General features: G+C 40.8%; 1 protein-coding gene across 2 annotated transcripts; it reads right to left on the bottom strand.

The window, feature by feature from the left end:
- Nucleotides 1–328: 328 nt before the first annotated feature.
- mta3 (metastasis associated 1 family, member 3) lies at nucleotides 329–23,525 on the bottom strand. 2 transcript variants are annotated; one of them, XM_077502320.1, is made up of 19 exons: nucleotides 23,239–23,525; nucleotides 20,996–21,063; nucleotides 17,836–17,929; nucleotides 14,881–15,007; nucleotides 14,695–14,758; nucleotides 14,241–14,358; nucleotides 14,045–14,150; nucleotides 13,845–13,944; nucleotides 11,679–11,867; nucleotides 11,194–11,268; nucleotides 9,953–10,011; nucleotides 9,685–9,803; nucleotides 8,745–8,902; nucleotides 6,759–6,978; nucleotides 5,964–6,056; nucleotides 5,712–5,876; nucleotides 5,156–5,187; nucleotides 4,342–4,460; nucleotides 329–836 (listed from the first exon to the last, which is right to left on the bottom strand). In XM_077502320.1, exons 1-19 carry the CDS (start codon nucleotides 23,264–23,266, stop codon nucleotides 662–664), a joined length of 2,109 nt encoding a protein of 702 aa, XP_077358446.1. In that variant the 5' UTR covers nucleotides 23,267–23,525; the 3' UTR covers nucleotides 329–661. The 2 variants fall into 2 exon arrangements, with proteins under 2 accessions (XP_077358446.1, XP_077358447.1); XM_077502321.1 differs by having other exon boundaries at nucleotides 14,045–14,147.
- Between the last annotated feature and the right edge of the window lie 2,275 nt (nucleotides 23,526–25,800).

The raw sequence follows: 25,800 nt of genomic DNA, 5'->3' as shown, positions 1-25,800 counted from the left end.
AACTATTTGGTATTCAAATAAATTGGTACTATGAGTATTTTTCATTTTATTTCAAGCGAATGTGATATATTTATTTTTTTATTAATTAATTAATTTGAATTTCCTCATATTTATTTTAAAACATTATTGTTGTCAATTTAATGTATTATTTTCCATTATATGGGCCATTTTTAAAAATGTAAATACTTTTTTGTATTTAATTACCTTTTATTTTTCAATTAAATTTAAGCAATTGATATAAAATGAATAAAAAACTGCAAAAAGCCACAAGTAATTGACAGCACTTTAAAAAAAAAAAAAAAAAAAAAAAAAAAAAAAAGTAACTTGCTATAGGTGCCACAAGGTGGCGGAAAAATTAGCACTGTCATTCAAATGAAGCTTTGCAATGTAAAATTTTAATGCAATTCAATTGGAATTGTTATGACATAATTAAGCAATTGTAGAATGGCGGACCACATTAATTGCTTCCTAACCCTTTAAGCATATGTGATTTTCCAATCAAGGTGTACCTAATAAACGGGCAAGTCGAGTTTAAAGGTGGGGAAAAAAAAAAAAAGGGTGTCAGCCGTGCGTTTGTATCGCATGGCGGCTCACGGCTGTCAAGGACCAAACGGGTCTGATGTTAGGAGAGAAGAAGAAGGAGGAGGAAGGAGACGGCGGTTCAGTCGTGGATGACGATGGGGCCTCGCATCCTCAAGCTGGGGTGCGGGTGCGGGGGCCCCAGGACCAGCCCCTGCGGCGGGGGTGCCTGAGAGGCCCTCCGCAGGGTGATCTGCTCGCAGGGCTGCCGACACGCGTGCCGAAGCTGCGAGCGCGACAGCAGCCGCCTCGCCCTCCTGCAGGGGGCGCAGTACGCACGCGCGTCAATCGACACTGACCGATGACGTAGCAGCTCATATTATTTCACATCACATATGAAATGTATTTCAGGTCTTAGTTTGATTCGGGGTGTTTTTGTATGCTGCGAAATAGGAAAAAAACAGGCCAAATTTGAACACATTACAACATTTAACAAGGATGACATTCAAACTTGGGCTGGTTAAAAAGAAAAAAAAAAAAAAATCAAATAATTGATTTTCCTTTTTAAGCCTGATAAATTCATAAAAGCATGAATAAGTTATTTTATACCTATATTTCTTTTTTTCATGAATTCTTAAGAAAATTTCATTTTAAAGGCCGATTTTTTTTCCTCTTACAGTTTTCTTGAAATTTACTGTTCAAAATAAGGGGTGGGCAATCTCGGTGCTCGGGGGCCAGAGTCCTGCAGGTTTTGGAGGTTTCCCTCTTCCAACACAAGCTGATTCCAATCAACAGGATGGTTATCAGGCTTATGCAGAGCTTGCTGACGAGCTGATCATATATCAGCTGTGTTGGAGAAGGGAAACATCCACAATCTGCAGGACTCCGGCCCTCCTTGCCCACCCCTGGTTCAAGTGAATGTAATATTTTCTTACATTTATGAAGACCTAACTTATTGCACTTTAAGACAATTCATAATCATTTTAATTTATATTTAAAATGATTGAATTAGATCCTGAAAATATTTTCATCTCATCCTTGTTGATGTCCATGTTTTTATTATACTGCCTCCGCAACATTTAGTTTGGAATTTAATATTTGTGAAGTTTTTATCATGTCTTTGGCATTTAAGAAAAATTGATGTGCCATAATCAACTGATATCGGATTGAAAAAAATTGAATAAAAAACAAATCGAATTGAACTCTTGTGAATCAAAATCAAATCGATTGTGTAAATCAGAATCGATACCCAGCCCTAATTAAATAAATAAATAAATAAATAAAAAATGGACAATTATTTTTCTCCATTGGAAAATACAAAACAAATAGGACAAAGTATTGTAAAACGGTCATATTTTCTGAAATTATTTTATTCAATTTATATTTTTAATTAATCAGCCGATTAATAAGTTATTGGAATTTTACTCTGCCAAATATCAGAATTGGAAAAAAAAAAAAAATCCCTATTTGTCCGGCCCTATTTTTAATTAAGTTATCAAATATGGTTCTGCCACTTTGGGTTAGCAACCCAAGTAACCAATTATAGTTCCGCTTAGGTGACCAAAAATAACTCTACATAAGAAACAAAAATTGGTTCCATACCAAATATGGTTCCACTTTAGTAGAAAATTAACTGACCACATAAGTGACAAATTTGGTATAATAATATACTATATTTGGTCATTTAGGAGCGGAAGTAAATACTTCCAATAATGTTATCAAATGTGGTTCCACTTGCGCTAAGTCAATGGGAGGTAAAACTGAGATTTTTAAGACTAAAGTCAACTTGCGTAAAAAAAAAAAAAGCGCCAATTATTATTCTTTTTTTTTTTTTTTTTTCCACCTTCGTCCCCCTCACCCGTGCTCTCTCTTTCTCTCCCCCTCACTCCCATCTCTCTCGGCTGTGCCTCACGGCGTTGCTCACCACACTGAGAGAGGTTGAGAGAGAGGGAGAAAAGGATGGAGAGAAAACCAAAAGACGTCGGCGTCGTTAGCGAGAGGCGGCCTTTTCGCCCATCACAACCATTAACATGTATTACTTCCTCATAAGCAGCATGATATACGCGCGAGTCTGTGTGTATTTGACCCCCCCCCCCTGCCCCCCCCAACACAAAGTGGTCTGGATCCATGCAAGCCCAGCAGCACCCGCTAATGCGCTAATGACATTTCCACTCAGGACCCTGCGACGCGTGGCTCCTCGCTGGCCCATCTGCACCAGTTAGCGGCGCTAATTTTAGCAGCGGCGGCGCTCAGAGGCGGCTGTGAGGGTACCGGTACCATAACTCAATTAGACACCATCGAAATGGAAGAACATCTTTCTCCGGCACATAACATGCAATAAAGGGGGTCCTATTTGTGTCCAAGAACATCACTTCCAGAAAGCATGTTGTGTTGGGTGCGGAACTATATTTGGTAACCAAAGAGGAACCACGTTCGTTAACCTGTGTGGAACCATATTTACTAACATAGTAAAGAACTAATTTGGTAGCAAAACAGAACAGCTTTTGTTAGCCTAACAGGAAAGGCGGAAGCATTTCAGTAGCCTAAATGGGTTTGGTCACCTAAGAGGAAATCTATTTGGAAGGTGGAACCATGCTGTATTTGCTAAACCAAAAGAAAGCATATTTGTTGCAATATGCTGTAAATGGAACAAAAGGAGCCATATTTGGTAAAATAAGGCTAATGGGCCACTTAGGTGGAAGTAGATTTCACAACAGAAGGTGGAACCATGGCCACCTAAGTGGAACCAAATTTTGCAATTGAAATGGAGTGACAATTAGCAACCTCAGTGACATGCTAAGTAGAAACATTTTGGAACCATATTAGGTACCTCAGCTCAACCTCGTGGGTAACAAGCAGTACCTTGGTTGGTAGCCGAAACTGAAACACATTTGGTAACAAAGCAGAACCAGATTTGGTACCTGATCAGAACCACATTTGGTACCTAACCAGAAACATATTTGGTAACTTAAACACCTTAAACTGATGCGATGCCAAAGCGGAACCAGGTTTGGTACCAAAGCGGAACCAGATTTGGTACCTAACCGGAACCAGATTTGCTACCTAACCGGAACCACATTTGGTACATAACTAGAACCACATTTGGTAACTTAAACACCTTAAACTGATGCGATACCAAAGCGGAACCAGGTTTGGTACCAAAGCGGAATCAGATTTGGTACATAACTAGAACCACATTTGGTAACTTAAACACCTTAAACTGACGCTTTTTGGTACATTAGATTTAAATACTTTTTTGGTCACAAGCAGTACCTTAGTTGGTAGCCAAAACTGAAGCACATATTGTACCAAAGCAGAACCAGATTTGGTAACTGATCAGAACCACATTTGATACCTTAGCGGAACCACTTTAGGTAACTTAAACACCTTAAACTGATGCGATACCAAAGCGGAACCAGATTTGGTACATAATCGGAACCACTTTTGGTAACTTACACACCTTAGACTGATTTTGGTAATTAGATTTAAATGCCTTGCTCAGGGGCATCTAAGCTACGATGATACAAGGAAATCGCATGAAGAGTTTGAAGCATTTCTCGTTTCAATGCTTTGAAATTGCTCGACTTCGTCATGTCTTCTTCCCTTGAGCAGGAGAACATTGTTACTGCTTCTGATTTTTATTAGGCAATTTTTTTTTTTTTACCCACATGACCCGCAGCCATGTTTGTCATTTCAATTCAATCATTTAAATGAGGTTTCAAGTGAAACTCTGGCTTGGGATTTTAATGTGACACTTTTTTTTGTGAGATGTACGTGACGGGGAGGAGACGGCGGGAGGGGGTTGGGTCACCTTTAGCTTACCTGGTCTCCCGGGTGACGAGGAAGAAGCTGTCGTCGGGGGCGTCGATCCAGTTGGGGCGCCGCTTTCGGATCATCACGCCTCCGCGGGTGCTTCCGCCGCTGCTGCTGCGGCCGTTGTGCTGTCAAAAACATCAATTATGACGATTACTGATTATTATTAGAATTGCCATAATGACAATCATCAGGTAGCCGCCGTACCTGTCAATCTACCCAGGACTATATTTGGCAACCACAGATCAGTGGAATCATATTAGGCAACATATGACAAACTGGGAACCACAATTTGGAAACTCGGCTAAGACGAACCATGACATAAGTGGAACCATATTTGGTAACCACATACAGTAACCTGGGCAGAACCATATGTAATCAAAGGGAACCATATTTGGCTTCCAAGATGGAACCGTATTTGGTAAACACAATCAATTACCCGAGCAGAATAATATATAATAACATCGGCAGTACCTAAAACATTCAGTTCCATATATGGTAACCTAAATGGAACCATATTCTGTCAACTGAGCAGAACCATATTTGGGAACCAAAACATAAATGTGCTTGCCAAACTGAACCGAACCTTAGTCGACAACCTGACCAGAGCATTTGCTAACCTAAGCATAACTGTATTTCATAACTATACAATCACCTAAGCATAACCTAAATGGAACCAGATCTGGTAACATGAGCAGAACCATATTTGGTAACTTAAAACAGAAACAAATTTGGGAACCTGAAATTGGTTAACCTCCATCAATGCCGTATGTCTGGTCCCAATAAAGTTTTATTTGACAACAGGATGTGCTTGCTCACTCACCAGTAAGGCGCCACCTGTGGTTCCAGGGTTCTCTGCAACACAAAAATAGCAGTGACAGACCTGCATGGCGCATATTTTAGTCACTGATACAGTCATTTCATAATTCTAAAAGTGAGTTAAAATTAACAAGATGTACTGCACTGTATAAAGTGAGTGATATTAAGTGGTGTTTAGGTCATTTTTCTGCCACTAGAGGGCATAATTGCATTTGTAAGACATCAGTGACAGCTCAGTGCATTTTTCTTGTCATATTCAAAGCTTTCTAATGTTTAACATGAAGTAACTTGCGAACTTCTGCACATTTTTAAGTTGTAAAATACAACTTGACCCCAGTCTCCACAAATATATGCATTAATATTTCATTTATTACTGCTAAATTTTGACATGGACGTGTCTGCTAAGTTGCGACTGGAATTCCCGCAGAACAAGCTTTCCAAGTAAGGGGCGGTCATTAATCACGCGTTAAATATTTTTTGTGGCATTAAAGGAACTTTAAATGAACTCCAAATTACCGAATTAATTTTGACACCCCTAATTCCAAACAAATCCAAATTACCCGAGCGCCTTTCCTGCTCAGCTCCTCTGCTGTGGTGGTGGAAGCTGCGCTTTCCCAGCATCCCGTGGGGCCCGTGCGGCAGCGAGGACAGCAGGCGGCGCGGCGGCGGCGTCTGCAGGCCCGCCGTGCGGTGCGAGCGAGGCGCCTGGGACGCCGGACGGGACTCTGCGACGGCGAAGCAAAAAAGCGGCGTCAACTGTTGGTCGCCACGGCAACGCGGCAGTCAATCCATCAGAAGGGGGCCGGACTTACCGAGAAACTGCACCACGCTGGTCAGAGTGCTGCGCTGCGCCGCTCGGGTTTTGGGGAGGCGGGTCCCGTGACCTTCAGACACCCTTGAGACATCTACGCACACACACACGCCATTTCCATATCAGTTGGATGCTTCAAAGTCAAAAGAAAATGGATGATGATGTCACTTACACTCGACACAGACATGAGGGCGTGGTGATGGCGCAACGATCCATGCGGCGGAGTGGGAGAGGGGGGCGGGGGGGTTGTGTCTTTGTGGCGAGCATTCAATCAATCAATCAATCAGTTCGATGGACAAAGTAACACACACGTGACACACGAAAGCACACGAGGACTCGGAGGAGATGCTTTCAACGTAGAACTTTATTTGGACGTCCGCGACACCGAGTTGGAGGAGGTAGATGGCGATGGTGGGGGGGGGGGGAAGGGGGGTTGACGAGAGTCCATTGATTGATTGGCGGGAATGGAGTGATGATGTCATGGCCCAAGTGGGAGGGAGTGGGGGGGAGTGGGAGGGTTCCAGTGGCAACAATAGCTTCTCTTTGTATAAAAACTAAACATCTGATGGTGTGCAGATCTTCCTAGTGACTCCAAAAAGAAAAGATGAGTGAAACTCAAGCGTGATGAGGACAACGCCATCTTTATTGGAAATGGGGGGGGAGGGGAATAGAAAAACAACCCCAAAAATGATAATAAAAAGAGGAAGAGACAGACGTAGGGGTGCTGATGGTGACGAAGAGGGGTGAGAATGCGTGTCGTGTCCACGTTAGGAGGCGGAATTGAAGGCGCTCTTACACTCTGCCTTTATGGCGCCGCAGTTAATGGGGACAAAGGGGCGGCGGGCGGCGCGGCGCAGCCTGATGACGTCGCGGCACATGTGGCGCGCCAGCTTGGTGAGGCGGGTCGCCTGCAGCAGGAAGGCCTGCTTGGTCTTCATGGACGACTTGGGGCTGCCGCTGTTGCGCATGGGAATGTGGTTGGACTGGCGTGGGGCGTGACTCCGCGACCGCGGCTCCTGGAGATGCAGCAGTGAAAAAACGACTTTTTAGGTTAATAAAGATAAAATAAAGAAAGGTGGTATAATGTGGCCTAAGTGGAACCGTATTTGGTACCCTAAATGAAACAGGTAACCTCAGCGGAACCATATTTGGTAAAACAGGAACCGTATTTGGCCATTTAAGTGAAACCATATTTGGCAAATCATACAGAATCATATTTGCTCACCTAATTATTTTTACAATCTAAAAAAAATCGAGCCATATTTAAAAATTAAAGTAGAACCATATTCAGTAAGCCAGTTAAATTCTAATAACCATATTTTAGTAGTCGAGTATGAACCAGTAAGTAATCTATGCAGAACCTAGTTATATTTGGTAACCAAAGCAAAACTGATAACTTAAGTGGAACCAAATTTGGTATGAATAATTGTAAATATAAGTTAGCATATATTTGCTGCAATGAAGAATTGCTTCTGCTTGCAATGAAGAATGTTTTGCTCTGCTCCACACTCATATTCACATAGCCTAACTATTAACTAATATGCTATCTTAACAAAAGATGACTCAAGAAGCTCAACAACCAGAACATCTGACGTAGCAGAATGGTTAGAGCCAGTCTGCTGAGGCCGCCTGTGTTCTGTTAAAACTCATTCACTGCCAGTCATTATAGAAAATTTTTACATTTCCAATACTCACGTGATATTCCATTCAATAATTATATATAAACCGAATCTACCAAATAACAGAATAGACTCCCTACTTTTTGTCCCGTCCCGTTCTTTTATAATTGACAGTAGAAAAATGTAGGTTTGTCAAAATATAGCCATTTCTCCCATGGACTCTGAAACTGTGTTTATTTCCTATAAAATGGGGCTATGATGTCATCTACCGGTGGTTGGGCATCAGTAAAGTTGTTTCCAAGTTTGATATTTACAGTGGAGCATGCTCAGATTCGCCCCCATTTAGCACCGCTCTAAAAAATACAATTGACAAGTATACTTGTCAAAGGCAGTGAATGAGTTAAGAAATGATTGCAAACTTGACCACACGTACTCAGCAATCTTCCACTCACATGCACAGCACACATAGACAAACAAGTACACTGTGTTCCAACTATGTTTTGCATTTGCATTATTAGGGTTAGAAAGGTATAACTAGGGGCGTGGAAACCAAATAAAAAGAGAGAGTGATGAGGGGATTTTTTTCAGAGAGTGCAGTACTGAATTGTATAAGTCAGTTCCTTCCCTCACGGGCTTTGAGCTGAGTGTCTTCTCTCTTTTTTGTGTCGTGTTTAATAGATGTCAAGCAGGTAAACCTGACAGTAACCTAAGCAGAACCTTCTTTTGGTACCTCATTTTTAACAAACTAAGCTGTACCATATTTGGTAACTTAAGCAGAAACCTACTGTGGTTACCTAGATGGAAACATATTAAGCAAACCTAAGAGGAGCCATAATAGGTAACTACAACGGAATTGGTAACTTTTACTGAACCATATTACGAAATCAAAATGGAACCAATTTGGTAACCTCAGCAGAAGCCCATTGAAGGTCGTTTTCTTCTGATAGCTAATCCTTTATTCCCATTTAGTATTTAGTATGCCTAGTGCTTTCCCTCTTTAAAAACGCACTGTGCCGAATGTATGAACATTGAACATGTGAGAGCTTTGCAGCCCGCTGAATAATTCATGCAGACGCCTGCCACAATAAATCACATACAAACATGTCCTCTTAGAGTACGCGCTGACTAAGTGACAAGCCGCGGCGGCGGCCGATCGGACTCACGTTGGCGGCCGGGCTGGGGGACGTCCTCTCCTCGGGCGCCTCGGCTCGGCTGGGCATCTTCAGGCCGCCGTACTTCTTCCAGTACATCCAGCAGGACACGCACAGTCGGCACTGCATGTTGGGGGGCCCCCACGAGTACCACTGGGCCGACTGCATGGCTGCGGGAAAACGCATGGAAGCGCGTTAGGGCTCAGTTAGCGCCGCCAAAAGACGTTTATTGATCGCCGGCAGCGCCCCCCGAAGGACCTCATCGACTCGCGGGCGCCTGATTGATCTCGCTGGACGACGACCGCAAGCTGGAGAAACTCCATTGTAATAATGACAAATCGATACGCGTGTAGGTTTTCGTTCTCGCTTCATTTTCTGCTGCACTTGGTGTGGAAAAATGTGTTGATGTAAGCCTACTAATCAAATTAAGGAATGACGACATTTTGGACAATTGTACGCTTTCAAATTTGTGACAACAATTTGGTACGTGTATGTCACCCAACCGCTATGCAATTTTTGCGGCTGATTCCAATTGTTTTCAGAAAAAAACCCCAGATTAAATACAGTAATTCTTATCGTCGTGTGTTTGGTTTTACAGTTAACTCAAACTGGGGTGTCATTAAACAGCTTAAAGGACGCTTAGGGACAACAGATAACATACGCTACACAGTCACTTGCTAGTTGCTAAAGCTATGCAAGCAAAATGGTGCATTCAGGGTACTTTCACAGCATCTGAAACTTCAGTTTTCTTCGATGACATCATTTTAAGGGAATTGTTTTCGCTGATGTTTGAAGGACAATAATCGGCCGATTACAATGGGCGTCCAATTAATCAGTACTTGTACTTACAAGTACGCCATCCAATGGTATGGCCCCGTGTCCTAATACTTTTGCCCACAAACCTTATTTCAGATCTTCACTCATCATTGGCTTCCATTTCACACAAACTTACTGTAGCAGCTCTCGCAGGCCCGGCCCCCGCCAGCCGCGTGGAAGGATCCGGGCCCCGCGCCGTTCACGGTCGCCATCTTGCCGTTGGTCAGCGAGATCTGGTTGGGGTTGGGCTTATTACTGTGAGGGAGAAAGAGGTGGTGGGAAGGATTTAGGGTTCGGCCGTGCATTCAATCAAAAGCGTTCAATTATGCATGAATGTTTCCGTCTGGCGGCGACGACGGGAACGCTAATGATCCCGTCGCCGTTGCGGGGAAGGGGCGACTTACTATGTGGGAATATAAACTTGCTTCAGCTTGCTCTCGGCCTCGGCCGCCTTCAGCCTCTTCTGCAAATGCGCGCACACACACAAAATAATGAGTAAATGCGGTAACAACAGTGATGAAGTGACAACGTATGCGATTGCAATTAAAGCTTTGGGATTTCAGAGTTTGATGTATGTTTTTAATTACAGCAGAGGCAAAAACAAAACAAAAAGAGAACGGCTTTGACTTGCAAGTTTAAAGCTAAAAGCTAATCTTAACCATATTTGCTTACCTAAGTGGAACCATGTTTTAGGTGAAACGGGTTGCCAAACTAGAACCATATTTTACGAACTTAAATGAAACGATATCAGGGAGCTTTAGAGAAATCATATTTTTTAACTTGGGCAAAACTGTCTATGAGGGCAGCACGGTGGTTGACTGATTAGCACGTCCGCCTCCCAGTTCTGAGGACTCGGGTTCGAGTCCAGGCTCCAGCCTTCCTGGGTGGAGTTTGCATGTTCTCCCCGTGCCCTCATGGGTCTTCTCCGGGTACTCCGGTCTCCTCCCACATTCCAAAGACATGCATGGCAGGTTAATTGGACGCTCCGAATAGTCCCTAGGTGTGCTTGTGAGTGTGGATGGTTGTTTGTCTCTGTGTGCCCTGCGATTGGTTGGCAACCAGTCCAAGGTATACCCCGCCTACTGCCCAAAGCCAGCTGAGATAGGCTCCAGCACCCCCCGCGACCCTTGTGAGGAATAAGCGGTCAAGAAGATGGATGGATGGATGAAAACCGTATATGATAACCTAAGCAGAAAAAGTAACCTAAACACATTTGGCAACCTCAGTGGAACCATATTTGGTCACCTAAGTGGAAATTGCAATCTTAACAGGCCCATTTTTGGGCAAAGTAAGAGGAAGCATATTGGGTCATTTAAAGAAAAACATTCTGTAATCTAAACTGAAACAGTAACCTAAACAAATGTAAATCTAATCAGAACCAAAATTTGGTAACCTGATATTTGGTAACTTAAGCAAAACAGGCAACCCAAGTGGAACCGTATTTTCAAACCCTACCTCACCACAACCATATTTGTTAACCTAACATTCAGTGTACTCAGTTTTGCTTCAACCAAAGCAAAAATGCTAATCTAAGTGGAACCATTTTTGGTAACCCAAGTCAAACAATATTCTTGTAACAAAAGCATAACGATATTTGGAAATCGTAACCTACACAGAATTCAAAAGACTTGGGGTCATGTCTCACCTGTTGCACGTATCTGTCTGTGGTCTTCCACATATAGTAGTACTCTATGATGCTGGTCAGAGACTTCCAGGGGAGCTTGAGACGAGGAACAAGAACGAAGGAGGGGGGAGTGTGTGGGAGACGAGACAGGGAGCAAATTAATGATATTAATTTCTCATGTTCTCGCCATCTGGGCGTCCCTTCATGTATATTCATCAGCGGCGGCGTCGTGACCAAAGAGGGCTGAAAGCTACAGGCTTCTGGACCAGTAGAGAGGGGGGGCACGTCGGATACATATTCATGAACACCTGGTGTCAACACACTACAGGGTAAACACAAAATGGTGCCCAGGCGAGACAAGTGAATCAAAGGCTTGAATGGAGGCTACATTTGACAAAAAACATATTGCTTTGTCTAGCGTTGTTATACAGATAACTTCCAAATGAGCTTTGAACAACGTTACACAGAGATTGAACATCTTTGGCTCAACGCGCGAAGCCACTTACGAAGTCTTGTCGGATGTCGTTGAAGTCCTTGCCGTACTTCTCCAGAGCCTCCTCGAACATGGCCGCTTCCGAGGCGCTCCACTCTTCCATCTCGTCCCGGCAGAGCACGGGGCCGCCCGCCGGCACCAGCACGCTCAACGCGCTCGACAGGTCGTAGTTGTGCGCGTGCAGTGTGTCCATCGCGTGGAACTGCGCGGAAAGTAAAACCGGCCTTTTTGGAAATGGCGAGGTAGCATTGGTGGCTTTATGTCTTGTGGAACCATATTTGGTTCCCAAAGTGAAAACCTATATTGCAAGATGAGTAGAACTGGTAACCTAAATGGAACCATATTTGGAAACCTAAGCAGAACCATAATTGGTGATCTTAAATAAACTGAACCATATTTGGTTACCAAGGTGAAAACGTATTTTGCAAGCGCAGTAGAACCGGTAACCTACATTGGGAACCATATTTGGAAAACACAAATTGGGAACCATATTTGGAAAACACAAAGCAGAACCATATTTGGTAACCTCAATGAAAGTGAAACCATATTTGGTAATCTATGTAGAACTGGTAACAAGACCTATATATATCGTTTGAACATCGCAATCGCGATGTGCGCATGCGCAATAGCTACATCGCAAGTAAATGTTTGTTTTGCTTCATAAAGGTAGCAAGCTACCTCTCGCGCTCCCCCCTCCCTTCTGCTAATCAGTCTCTGGCGCCGCCCCCCAATCCAAAAAAAATCACAATGTCAGTTTTTTCCAATATCGTGCAGCCCTTATTGTTAACATATTTGGAAAAACCAAAGTGGAACCGTATTTGGCAACCTTGATGAAACCACGTTTCCTAACTTAAGTGGAATATGTAACCGAAATGGAACCATAGCAACGTGGCAATTCCGGCAGAGTCGTAATTGGTAATCTTAATGAATGAAACAAAACCATATTTGGTTACCAAAGTGAAAGCATATTTAGTAAGTAGTTTTTTTTCCCCTCTTTTTGGACTTTTTTCTGTTTTTCAAATATTTTTTAGGGGGCTGTTTTTCAGATTTCTTTTTTGTTTGTTTTTTAGAATTTTTTTCCTTTCTCTTTTTTAGATTTTTTATTTTTTTTTGGCACATCATTTTTTTCTTCTTCTGTTTTTCAGAATTTTTTTATGCTTTTCTGAATAATTGTTTTTTGGTTTTCCTGTTTTTTTATGACAGGAGGAAAAAAAATATATATATATATACATATATATATATATACACACATATATATACATATAAATATATATATATATATATATACATATATACACATATATATATATATATATATATATATATATACACATATATACACACATATATATATATATATATATATATATACATATATACACACACATATATATATATATATACATACACACATATATATATATATATACATACACACATATATATATATATATACATACACACATATATATATATATATACATACACACATATATATATATATATACATACACACATATATATATATATATACATACACACATATATATATATATATATATATATATATATATATATATATATATATATATATACACACATATATATATATATATATATATATATATATATATATATATATATATATATATATATATATATATATATATATATATATACACATATATATATATATATATATATATATATATATATATATACACATATATATATATATATATATATATATATATATATATATATATATATATATATATATATATATATATATATATATATATATATATATATATATATATATATATATATATATATAAAACATTTTTTAAATATATAAAAAAAATCTTATACAACAAAATAAAGCCTGAAATAAATTATTCAGAAAAATCTGACAGTTTTTTTTTCCCCCCAAGTGAATGCAATATGCTTCTGTAATAATAGTGCCCATTTTCATTTTTGTCATTTATGTACCGTACCTTTGCCGGGTGCTTGTAACCTAAATGGAATCATATTTGTTAAAAAACAAAGCTGACCCATGTTTGGTAACCTTAATATAATGGAACCATATTTGGTAACCTTAATGAAACCATGTTTACTAACGTAAGTGAAATATGTAACCCAAAACACAGCAATGCCGTTTACGTCCTGCACAACTCACCAGTGTGATGTCACGTGACGCCGCCGCCGCGCTCATGTGTAAACTTGGCTGTCGGACCGAACTGCTGCAGTCTAGCGCCCGGGCGAAGGTGCCCACCGCCCTGCAAACAGCAAAGCAAAGAAATTTGATATTGCAGCACAAATCCATAGAAATGTCATATTTTATCAAAGATACACTGCGTCACCGAGGTCACATCTTACCGCGCCACCACCAGAAACTGGTCGATCTGTTTGTTGGTCAGCGGACACTCCGGGTCCCAGAGTTTCTCCTCCAGTTTGGCCTGGTCCCTGTCGTCGATTTGACCTGCTGAACACACAGTAGATATTTTCCTCATTTCAAAACGTGGTTTGTAACCGGTTGTCCGTTGAAGACAAGCAAGAGATTGACTGCGCTGACCCTCCGGGAGCATTTCTGGTACGTCGGCCTGGAAGCGTGGCCCCACTCGGATCTCGCCTTTGTCGGCCAGCAGGGTCTTCTGCGTGGGGTCGTACACCAGCGAGTAGAAGAAGGTATCCTGTTGGGAGGTGGGAGATGAGGATAAATGCGATTGGATGCTTTTGCAGCATTTAAGTCAAATTCCGCATTGCCCAATACTAGCACAGAAGTGGGCCATTATGGGCCATGATTTGGAATTTTAGATGGATTTCCAAGTTTCAGCCATTTTCGTTATCCTTTTACTTTAAATAATTGTTCTAGAAATATGGGCCACCTTTAGCTGTCCACTAGATGGCAGAATGCTAAATCAAACTACACATGGGAACACAAAGAACACTACAAACACATATAGCGCTCTAACAGCATCCGCAGAAGAACTCGAAAGTTCTACTGCAGTGTTGCAAAGTTGACAGACCTCCTTGTCGAGGTACGAAAGGACCGCTTCTGTCTCATTCAATAACGCCACGCTGCACTTCCCCCTAAAGAGAAAGACAAGGTGGGAGCGTTAGAAGAAGGAAGTGAGCCTCGTCTGTTCATGTCCGCTACGTTGGCAAGCAGGGGGGTGTTCGAGGGTGCGTGATGAGCCGCACGTGCGCGTTACCTGATGTGCGTGGCGGGTAAGCTCTCGTACTGCCGCGAGAGGAAGAGTTCTCTGTGGCGAAGCTGGTGCTTCTGTTTGTCTGTGAGCTCCGTCTCCGTGGGGTTCTCCTTCTCCTCCTCCAGCTCCTCTGCGGAGGCACAAACGCAAGAGGGTAAATGGAGACCAACAACCAACAGACTTTGAGTAACAAGACGGGAATCGTTTTCTAAATAACGGCTTCACAATTTTGTCACAGGAAAGTCTGATGTTGCCATGGCGACTCTCAATCATCTACTCGACTTGCCGACCGTCTTGGTGGATCATCTCGCTGAGTAGTTTTTGTCAAAACAGAACATTTCACACGGACTATAAAAGCAGGTGTTTTCCCATCAATGTTGTTTATAAACAAAACTGACACGGCGTGGGGGAAGGAAGCTGACCCGGCAATTTTCCGCCTTTGCTGGGAGTACATGAAGCCCATTAATATAAAGGGACTGCAAAAGCAGACGTTTTCAGCCTTTTTTTCTGTTGCTATTCTGAAGAATGGCAGCGACACGAAATGCGTGAACCTAGCCGATACGGCAATGTTCCATCTTGGATGGTTGTATCCAAAATCCATTTCAAATTGACAGTAAAATCTGACATTTTTCCGCCTTTTTTCCCCCTCCCCCTTTCCATTTTAAACATATAAAGACGATTGTCTTGCAATTATCCGCCAGTGGTTGAAGTATCAAAAGCCCTTACTTTTTTATGCTGCTTTTTGAGCAGACATTTCTACACCATTTTTCATGGCACAATTTTTCAATGGAGCAGGAAGATATTCATAATGTAAAGCAACAATTTTATGCCTTTGGTCACAATATCAAAAGTCCCATTTATACTGCCTGTAAAACCTCAATTTTTCATGTCTATTGTTAATATAAATGGGACCGACACGCAGTGGGGCAAAGCCGACCATAGCAATTTTCTGCTTTTGGTGGTAGTATCAAAAGCCCCTTTGAAAATGACTGTAAAAGCTGACATTTTCCAGCATCTGTAAAAAAAAAAAATAGAAAATAAAAAAAAATGTCGCAGACACAAAATGGAAGAACCCATGGTCATCTTTTGGGGTATCGTCAAAACAACAACTAATGTGGGATGCTACCTGTGTGAAAATAAATGTTGCAATGCCGGGAAATGTTGTGTAGTAGGGATGTAACGATATCCAAACAGCATGACGTGATATTATCACGATATGAAGCTCACGATACAATAATTATCACGATATCGTGGGGAGGTTGGCGATATTTAAAAAAGGTCACAATATCATTTAAAAAAAAAAAAAAAAAAAAAAAAAAAAAAAAAGAGCGCTCATACTAAAAACACGCACAATATTGTGCCTTTTGCACATAACATCAATGTTATGTTATTATTATTATTATTAGGGATGGGCGAGTACCGATACCAGCCTTTTTTCAAGTACTCAAGTACTCATGACGCAGACGAGTACAAGCGACCGATGGCAGAGGGGGAAGATGTTATGTGAGTCCTTGCCTGTAATTGGCGCTAGCTTGCAGCGGTTTTTCACCAAAACTTCACCGGTTTGGAAATACTTCAAAATTGTGAATCTTAAACTAAAAGAGCATTTTTGTGTTTTATTTTGAGCATTAAGACTATTGAAGAGTGACTGTGCTGTTTTTTTGTCAAAATTAAAGGAAATATATTTGTTTAAAAATATCTTTTAGTGATTTTTTTTTATTTTTCAAAATGTACTACTGGTATCAGCAGTTGGTATCGGTGAGTACTGAGGGTCTGAGTATCGGTATCGGTCTGAAAAAAAGTGGTATCGAACATCCCTAATTATTATTATTATTATTATTATTATGTTATGTTGTTAATGCACGCACACATTAAGTTCCTCCACATATTGCCTTGCTTCACAGGCATATTACGTTCCCCTTCATCTGGCAATTAGTGTAGATTTTCAATATAGAAGGGCCAAAACATCCCTAATGAAAGTTAAATTGCACTAAAAAAAAACAGCCACCAGAGGGTACTAGAACTGCACAAAAGAAAATCAACCTGACTTTTTAACAGATGTGTTGCATTTAAATATCGTGAACATGACGATGACGATATTGTGGCAGTTTTAATATCACAATATCACGCTTATCGTTACATCCCTGTGTTTTGTCCAAGACGTTAATTTATATACCAAGCCAGATGTTGGCGTTTTCTACCTATCTAACTGTGGGATGTTGCATCACTCAGTGGCCTTTGGTGGTTTCTGGGTGAAAGCAAAAGTCAGCATGCCAACATTATTTCACGGGATCCTTCTAGATCAGAGACGCTTTTTATGGAAAAATGACTTTTTGCGCAGTGTGTTACATTGACCCTGGAGCGAAGTGAGTGGCTTCACTGGGAGGAGCAGCAGGGTGGCATCTGGTGGTTTTAAAAATCCATTAGCGACGACGCCCGCAACAGCGCAAAATGGGGAAAAAGCCCTTTTACATGTGCAGCCTCACTCGCACTTTCTGTGTGTACAAAAGGTTGCATTAGCTCCCTCTTTGAATTCATGCTAAAAAAAAAAAAAAAAAAAAAAAAAAAAAAAAAAAAGACACTTATGTTTTAAATGGGTGAGCGCCGCCGCCATTGTGTCAGGCGCAATTGATGCCATGTAGTTGCTGACTTTGACATAAATCACCCGAGATGGGAGCGAGTCGTGTTTAGTCATAACCTTGCTCGTGTGCAGCCGTCACAGCTGTCACCAAAACGGCAACACGGGGGGAAGACATTTTGCTTTTTAAAAGCGGCAACAAAAGCAGGCTTCCTTCAACTGTGTACAACTACACTGCATCAGATTGAGGACTGATTCCAAAGTTGTCACTCAAAAGTGAGCCGTGCACTTAATTTAGTGGCTAATCAGTTCATCATAACATGAACCAATAATTAGACAGCTGTTGGCGGGAGGGGGTGTCACTGTCATATTCCACTTACTAGCATGTTTGTCCGCCAACTGAATCAGGCTGTGCGAAATGTCCCTCCTCCTGTAGAAGCACACCACCTTGGCCTCCACGTTGCCGCTTGCTGTCTAAAGAGGAAACACAGGATGGGCGGGTTTATATAATAATAATAAAAAAAAAAAAAACAGGTGACAACATCCCCCCTCAACACAAACCATCACACGACAAGCCTCTTAATTTCCCCGGAGAACCGCTCGCCTTTGTATCCACGTCAAAGCGGCGATGACAAGTTGACCGGGAGCGGTAACGGCAGCCATTTCACTACGACTGATTGATTGATTGATTGTCTGGCTGTGTAATTAGGCCGTCGGCATTCAAGAACGGCGCGTCCATTAATGAAACAAAATGGATGATAGCTTGTGAAAGTTCGTGTCAACTGTACCGACGTAACTGTTCTGTGCCGTGTAACTTTTTGGCGCCCATCTGTCAGTGTATCATCTATAGTAGCGTGGTACCTAAAAAGTATGAATGTGGTTCTAGTATTTGGTTAAGGACTTTATTAAAACCTAAATGTGTTTGGCAGAGTACTAATTGTCACGAAGACAATGAAAGAACATGAGCTGAAACTGTTTCTTAAAATTAAGCTTCCAAGATTTTTATTTGTTTGTTTGTGTCTAAGCCAAGGACAATGAGCCTTCATGATTAAATGTTTATTTTTCCTGCAGTACATCCTGAATGACGCACCATGTGACTACTCTGTTGTGTGCTACCGCCTCAAGTTTAACTTAATTAGAAAATTAATGAATTATGTTTCATTGCTCTGATGAAATTAAAGAAGCGCAATAAAGAAATTAGATTTTTGATGTCGTTTTTATTTTGAGGATTTGAAAAAACAACAACAAAATGGAATGCATAACGTGCCCCTTACCTGGGCAACAGAGTGCAATAAAACGCAGCCTGCATTTATAAAAATAAAACGTCAGCCTTTTGAAAAGGTAGAGTATATAAAATCAAATTAATACAGTTCAAGTTTGACGTCTGTGCAAATGCCAAGCAAGTCAGTGCAAGGGTAAAACGAATCAGCATCCTCTTTTTTTTGACACGCAACCAACGCAGCTATCCTCGGACCTGAGCGACAAAAAAAATAATATCCCTAGCAACGAAGCGGCGCAAAACCTCACCCCTGGACAGCCATTGGACTTTGTTGTGTAGCAGGAGATCGGAATATTCGCTGTCAACTTCATCAAGCAGTGCATGGAAATGACGGTGGTTCAGGCAATCCTTACGCATTGGCAATGAATGCAAATGATTTGGTCCAAGAAACGTGAAATCCTCCTCAGTTATTTTTCTCTTTTTCACTTTGCGATCCATGGCCCATCACACAGCCGCCAGTTTGTTTACAACAGCCGCCTGCCTGGCATCCCGCCCTGCTGATAGAAGCGTGTGTCGCAGGCTATGACGTAAATCTTCGTTGACAGAAATGTTGAAATTTAGTATTTATTCTACACATTTTTACAGCATTGGAAAACGTTAAGAATGTTTGTGTCATGTTTGTCCTCCTTCAGAAACTATGTTAAAACAAAAAATATATTTCTCTTCCCCATCTTTTTCCATTTTTAAACATTTTTGAAAAATCTCCAGGGAGCCACTAGGGCGGTGCTAAAGAGCCGCATGCAGCTCAAGAGCCGCGGGTTGCCGACCCCCGATTTAGTACAATAGACATTCCGTTGCTATTAGGGCTGGGAATCTTTGACTGTCTCACGATTCGATTCGATTCAGAATCGATTTTCGATTCAAATGATTTTTGATTCAAAATTATTTGATTGACAAATGATTTTTGCTTCAATTTACAGATATGCACAACATTGTCATGATGGACTCCAGTCTGCTTTGCAAGACAAAATGACAGACATTCAAGTGTCATTTTTTTTGTTTAAACATTTATTAATTTTGTATTGTAAGTGGCTTTTTCCACAAAAACAGCATTTGGGCTACAACTGCCTTTCCCCCTTCTTCTTCATTTCTAATTTAAATAAAATCGATTTTAGATATTAATATCGATTCGATTAATAAATGAGAATCTCGATTCTTTTATGAATCGATTTTTTGGCACACCCGTAGTTGCTATGCTACACTGCAAAAGCCACAGTCCGGAAATGCGTCATGACAGCATGGAGGGGAGGGGGCACATTGACTCAGATACCCCCAGATCAGGCCAAAAATCTGATCAATTTTGATGTCTGCCAGACAGACAAATGGGATATACCCAAGATGACGTCACCGAAATACACCGATCACTCAGTGGTGATGTGTACATGTGGGCATTTAGCCAAGAAACAGATATAAATCCCCATTGTAAATCTAAACTGCAATTCAACAAGGAATATAAAGTGCAATGATTCAAAAACGACAAGTTAGTTACGCTGCATGTTCAACAGCCCAATTCCAATTTGAACCTCCTTCCAATACAACACATACTCAACACATTTTCAATTCAATTAGACATACAACAACTTGGGTTCACAGACACCCAAAACTGCAAGGAAATACCCACAGGTATCAAATGCAGAAGTAAACAAGTGCCAGTAATGACAAGTTGTCACTCTAAAAATTGGGATACTAATTTAAATGAAGCATATGCCGTCTTCAATAAAAGTTTGGTAAAAATAAAACATTTTCGTCTCAACTGCAAAACATAATGAATGGCATGATCAAGTATCAGTACACAGTATCGGCGACTACTCTCTACAAAGTGTTATCGGTGCATTCCCTACTTTCCGCAAGGTTGTGATGCAAACGCAGAAAAAGACCACTGAAAAACGATAAGCATCTTAACTCAAATCCATGGTTAGGAAGCAACACTGCTCCAGCCGTTCTTCTTCCAACCAAAATGACATCACGTTAATCATAACATCCATTAAGGCCGATCAAAGTCTCGTTATTTTCCAGCCTCAACATCACTCAGTCGATATTTGATGCATGCCACAGCGCTGCTCCGTCATTACATCATCACCTCTGTCTTTTAACGTTCCATCACGGGTGCTCTTTATGCTACATCTGACCCGTTTAGCTCGCAAAATGCAAACGCGGGGTGTCAATTGGAAGGAATCCTGAACATTCTCCCTCGGGCACAGATGGACACACATGAAGAAAAAAAAAAAAAGAGAGAGAGAGAGAGTTAAACACTTAAATACCTTGTTGAGCTCTTCTATTCGCCGGATCAGGTAAGGGTTACTGGAGGAGTTCTCGAAAAAGACGTAATCTGCAAGGGTAGAAGACAAAAAAAACGGCATGAAATGTGAAAATCTAATCTAATCCATTCCGCAGTCTTCATATCTTAATGTAATCAAACCTGTGACGGGCCATAATTCATAAAAAAAGACAGACTCAAACTAAAGAAGTTGACATAATAAATTAATTTCCCATGCAATATTCCATTACAGATCGTTCACCACTAAGATGACATGCAAATTTTTCTGTGGAACTACAACTAATTGCTAAAAAAAACACACCAATTCAGACTAATGAGGAAGAAATGTAGCAGCAAAGGAGCTCTTTATCAGACTTTTTTTCTTGAATCAGCTTTACTGCCAAAAACAATTGTTCAAAACCTATTTTATGTCATTTACTATTCACTGATGCAACAACTTAATGAGTGTGAGGAAAATACTCCTGGATACTATACAATAATGTACTGTGTATATATTGTACATATTTTACATCCACAATTATATGCATGTTACACACTAAACACTGTTTACACCATTTTTATTTTGACTACTAGACTAGGTGACCAAACTGATTTCATCAACATGTAGCATCATGCATCCAACAGAGTTTTTTTTGCATAGAAAATACATAGTAGGTGTCTTAAAATTCATCAACATGTCATTAAATACCACTGTCACCATGATAACGTTCCCTTAGCACCAATTGTATTACTACTAATTACATTTATACTTTGTTAATTGTATTTATTGCTTACTAGTAGAACAAAAAGGGCACTGGTAGAAGAAAAAACATGACAACCCATATTACAGGCATAGTAAGAACGAACCAGTCAGGCTACTCTTGTACCCAAGTTATCCTAGTTTGTTGAATTGTTGTACTAGTGAAGACAAAGAAGAGTGTACGAGTGCATGGACCTTAGGCTGAATATGAAGGATATGTAATAAAGGCACAAATAGATGCAGAGCAGTATGAGCATTTATTCAGTATCCGGTGTTTATGGATGCACTGCTGCACTGCTTTCCATTGGGCCTAGTAGTTTTACTGACTTTGTAGTGGGGAAAACATGATGACCTTGATATCCAGTTTAAGATCCATGTCGTATACACGAGTCCTCACTATGACAACTTTGGCATACTACAACTGCACGACAACAGAATATTACCAGTTATAAATCAAACGCTTCATTACTGTAGTAGCATGTAGAGGTCAACGAGTACAGTTTTTCCTCACTTCAATCAATCCCAACCTTAATTTAACTCAAAATATTAAACCAATTGAGGCAGATGTATCTAGCCAAGACGGCTTCACTTGTCACTTGTAACAGAGCTGAATCAAGTGTGCAGAAAATGTCATACTTTACTAGTACAATATTCTATTAGTGCACTGAATTGTTTTAGAGTACTAGTTCACTAGATATAAGCTAAATGGTGGAATGGCGACGTGCTGGTGCGTGAGGAAAGGTGTTCCTCAAGGCCTGACGCCATGAAGCGAGACAATCGCTTGATGCTGAATTCCGGTGGGTATGCTAACGATTAGCCGAGGACGCTAAGCCAATTTTGGCCGAATTAATTGCAACTGGCGGTGGGGATGCCGGGCGAGGGTGTAGGAAGGCTACACGGCGAGGCGGTGGAGCGGACCACGACGCCGGTGTCCCACGTTGTTAACTCAGGAACGGTGTTCAAAATAATAATATTTCAAAAAAAAAAAAAAAATAGCGACGTCCTTTGAGGTGCTAACGTTCGCTAAATAAGGACTCGGCACTAAATGGCTGCGTGCCAGTGGAGGCAAATACAAAGGCAGCCTCTCACACACGTACTACTACCAGCTCCGAAATCATATTTAGCACACATTGAAGGGATTCGGGGAGTCAGCGCCACCGCGTTTTAACGTTTCCAACAATCAAAACAAGCAGCATCAAATGTGTACACAAAAAAATGTTTACATTGTATGCTAAGCTAGCTGTCGGCTAGCGGTGGCCAACGAGAGGCCTGACCCATTTTGGAGCCCAAATATTTAGAATTCTCTTCCTGCCCGCATCACGTCTACTCCGGGGCGGGCAAAAGCTCACAAGCGGCCGTCTGGGACGCGAGCGTAGCCGGGTATCGGCGCTCGGATGGCCCCGCTCGGCTCAAAACAGAAACATTGACTCAAATACACGTCCTTGCAGAGTTTTGATACAAGAAAAGATCCACATTGACGTACATACCTCCGACCCGGTACATGTTGGCGGCCATTTCTGCCCTCCCGGAGTGTTAGCGTAAAACACCCACTAGGAAAACATAAGAATAAATTAATAAAAACTATATTCATAGAAAAAGAGATTTCGGCTGTGCGCACCGGATTAGAGGGGCAAGATTAATTTGCCTGCGTGTTTATTTTTTTGTTTGTTTTTTTTGGTCAATGGAACCCCTTTGCCTGGTGTTCACACAGCACAGTAGCCCTCACAATACAGTCGCAACCTGGGGGAGAAAAAAAATAAAAAATACTGATGTGATGACGAAGAAGGCGCACGCGCACTAACGTAATACGCACGCCATCACAGCAATAATAGTTGTATTTACAACTGTCGTTTTAGATTGAACCCATTGGTGGGTAGTCTTGTAACAACAACAAAAAAGTACCTGAAATTATATTGGAGTAAATAATCTTTTTACATCAAGTGCCACCTATTTGTTTTTGTTTTTTATGTTTTTTGCTTTCCAAATACCACCATCATGACCAATATTACAATATAGTAGACCTGTGTTCATTCAAAAAAAAGAAAAAAAGATTTTTTAATTATTTCAGAAAAGTATATTTCATCATACTTTATAAGCCACTATAACATTTTGGCATAGCTTGAACGTTACCATCGTTTAAATATAGAAATTTAAAAATGAACTGTACTAAAATAATGACTGGATAAAATGCATGGGACATAGATGTAAACAAAAGTTAGAAAACAAACAGGTCTTAAAAATTAAATGCAAATGTATTGTACTGAAAGGTCTGCGATTAGTTGGCAACCAGTCCAGGGTGTCTCCCGCCTACTGCCCAGAGCCAGCTGAGATAGGCGCCAGCAGCCCCCGCGACCCTTGTGAGGAATAAGCGGTCAAGAAAATGGATGGATGGATGTATTGTACTGAAAGGTTAAATATAACTGAACTGTGTAAGTACTTATTATTTGGCGCACCACCAGAGGGAGTCCGTGTACCACTAGTGATCACTAGTACCGCACCTTCAGGATCATCGGGTTTAATTTGTTTGTTTGAAGATTTTTACCCAAGTTAATTTTTTCTATTAGAAGGAAAAGTCACTTTGCAGACTGTTACGTGAGTAACAGTCTTAAACTATCTGACATTTGTTGTATCTGACCCGCGTCCGGGCAAGGGAAACGTGTTTCCATTTTTGTTTTTCGTCATAAGGGGTCTTTTGAGCCGTACTTAGTCTGGCCCCTCACCTAGGACCTGTTTGCCATGGGTGACCCAGCCAGGGGCATAAAGCCCCAGACAATATAGCTGCTATCATTGGGACACACAAACCCCTCCCCGCCACGATAAGGTGCCGGTTCACGTAGGGGAGAATCAAAAATCATTTTCTGATATTAGATGTACTTACTGTATTCGGAGTAAATGTATTTTTAAGAATGGTTTGCTTTTACATCCATTTTATGTGCCACTTAAGTGGCACATAAAATGGATAGATGGACTATCGACGTATTGTGAGGACTTTTCTCCCATTTGTGCTCCGCAGTTCAGGCATTTTGTCAATGAACAATTTATTGTGATTTTATTTTATAGTAGCCTAAAGTCATGAAAAAGCTTAGGGGAAACGAAAGTATTCGTTTTATTGAGTAAAAGTTGCTAGAAATAAATAACACAAAGTGAAATTGTACTGGAAGCAACAAAGTAAAAATATTTAGTTATTATACTTAGTAGATTGTTCAATTATGTGTACGTTATTTCATTAATTATTTTTCTGATGGATATTTTTCCAATTGTATTTGGCATAGCCTAAAATAGAGGTTAAAAAAGGTAGACTCTGAAATGTACTTGAGTTCTTTTGAGTAAAAAATTCAAATGACATCCATGTCACACAGCTTTTAAGTGACTTACTCTCTTTCAAGGCAATGTCATATAGAATTGGGCTGAGATGTCCTTGAAAGAAACTAGCTGTTTGAAAAGAAGAGATTCGGGACACAATGGACACATTTGCACAACAGACATTAGACACATACTGTAGTCTGATCATCAAGGCAAGCCAAAACAAAGCTCCAGAAAGAGAAAATCTTTCATGGCAAGCGGAACCAATTAATTTTCTTTTTGTGCTGATTTTGGAACTGATACTGCATGTTCATATGTAGTTAGTTGTCATGGTGTTAGGTGAATGCACACGGTTTCTGATGTTACCAATCTGCAAACATCAAGCACCCATGTCTGAAAATGTCTCGCATCTTTGCTGAGATAAGGATCAGCCAGGAGAAGGCGTAGAGACGGACGTTTGCGTGACAAATCTAATTTATTGGAATGAACTTTGATGTCAAAGAGTATCAGATTTGAACAAGTGTGACAAAAACATCACAAACCAAGGAAGAGAGCATGTTTCACCACCAGACAAGTGAACAACCAGTACACAGGACGATTGTTCACCAGCCGCACCTGGCAACAATGGCCCCCAGGGGACACAACCACCATATGCAAAGAATGATGTGTCATATGACAATAATAACTTGGACATTGCATTTATTTTCTTAACTCTGATGTGAGTTGAGAACTTGCAAGTTGTATCC

The sequence above is a fragment of the Festucalex cinctus genome, chromosome 17 (genome assembly GCF_051991245.1).
Source record: "Festucalex cinctus isolate MCC-2025b chromosome 17, RoL_Fcin_1.0, whole genome shotgun sequence".
NCBI lineage: Eukaryota > Metazoa > Chordata > Actinopteri > Syngnathiformes > Syngnathidae > Festucalex > Festucalex cinctus.
The sequence above is the reverse complement of the archived record's forward strand: the minus strand, read 5'-3'. Positions and strand labels throughout refer to the sequence as shown.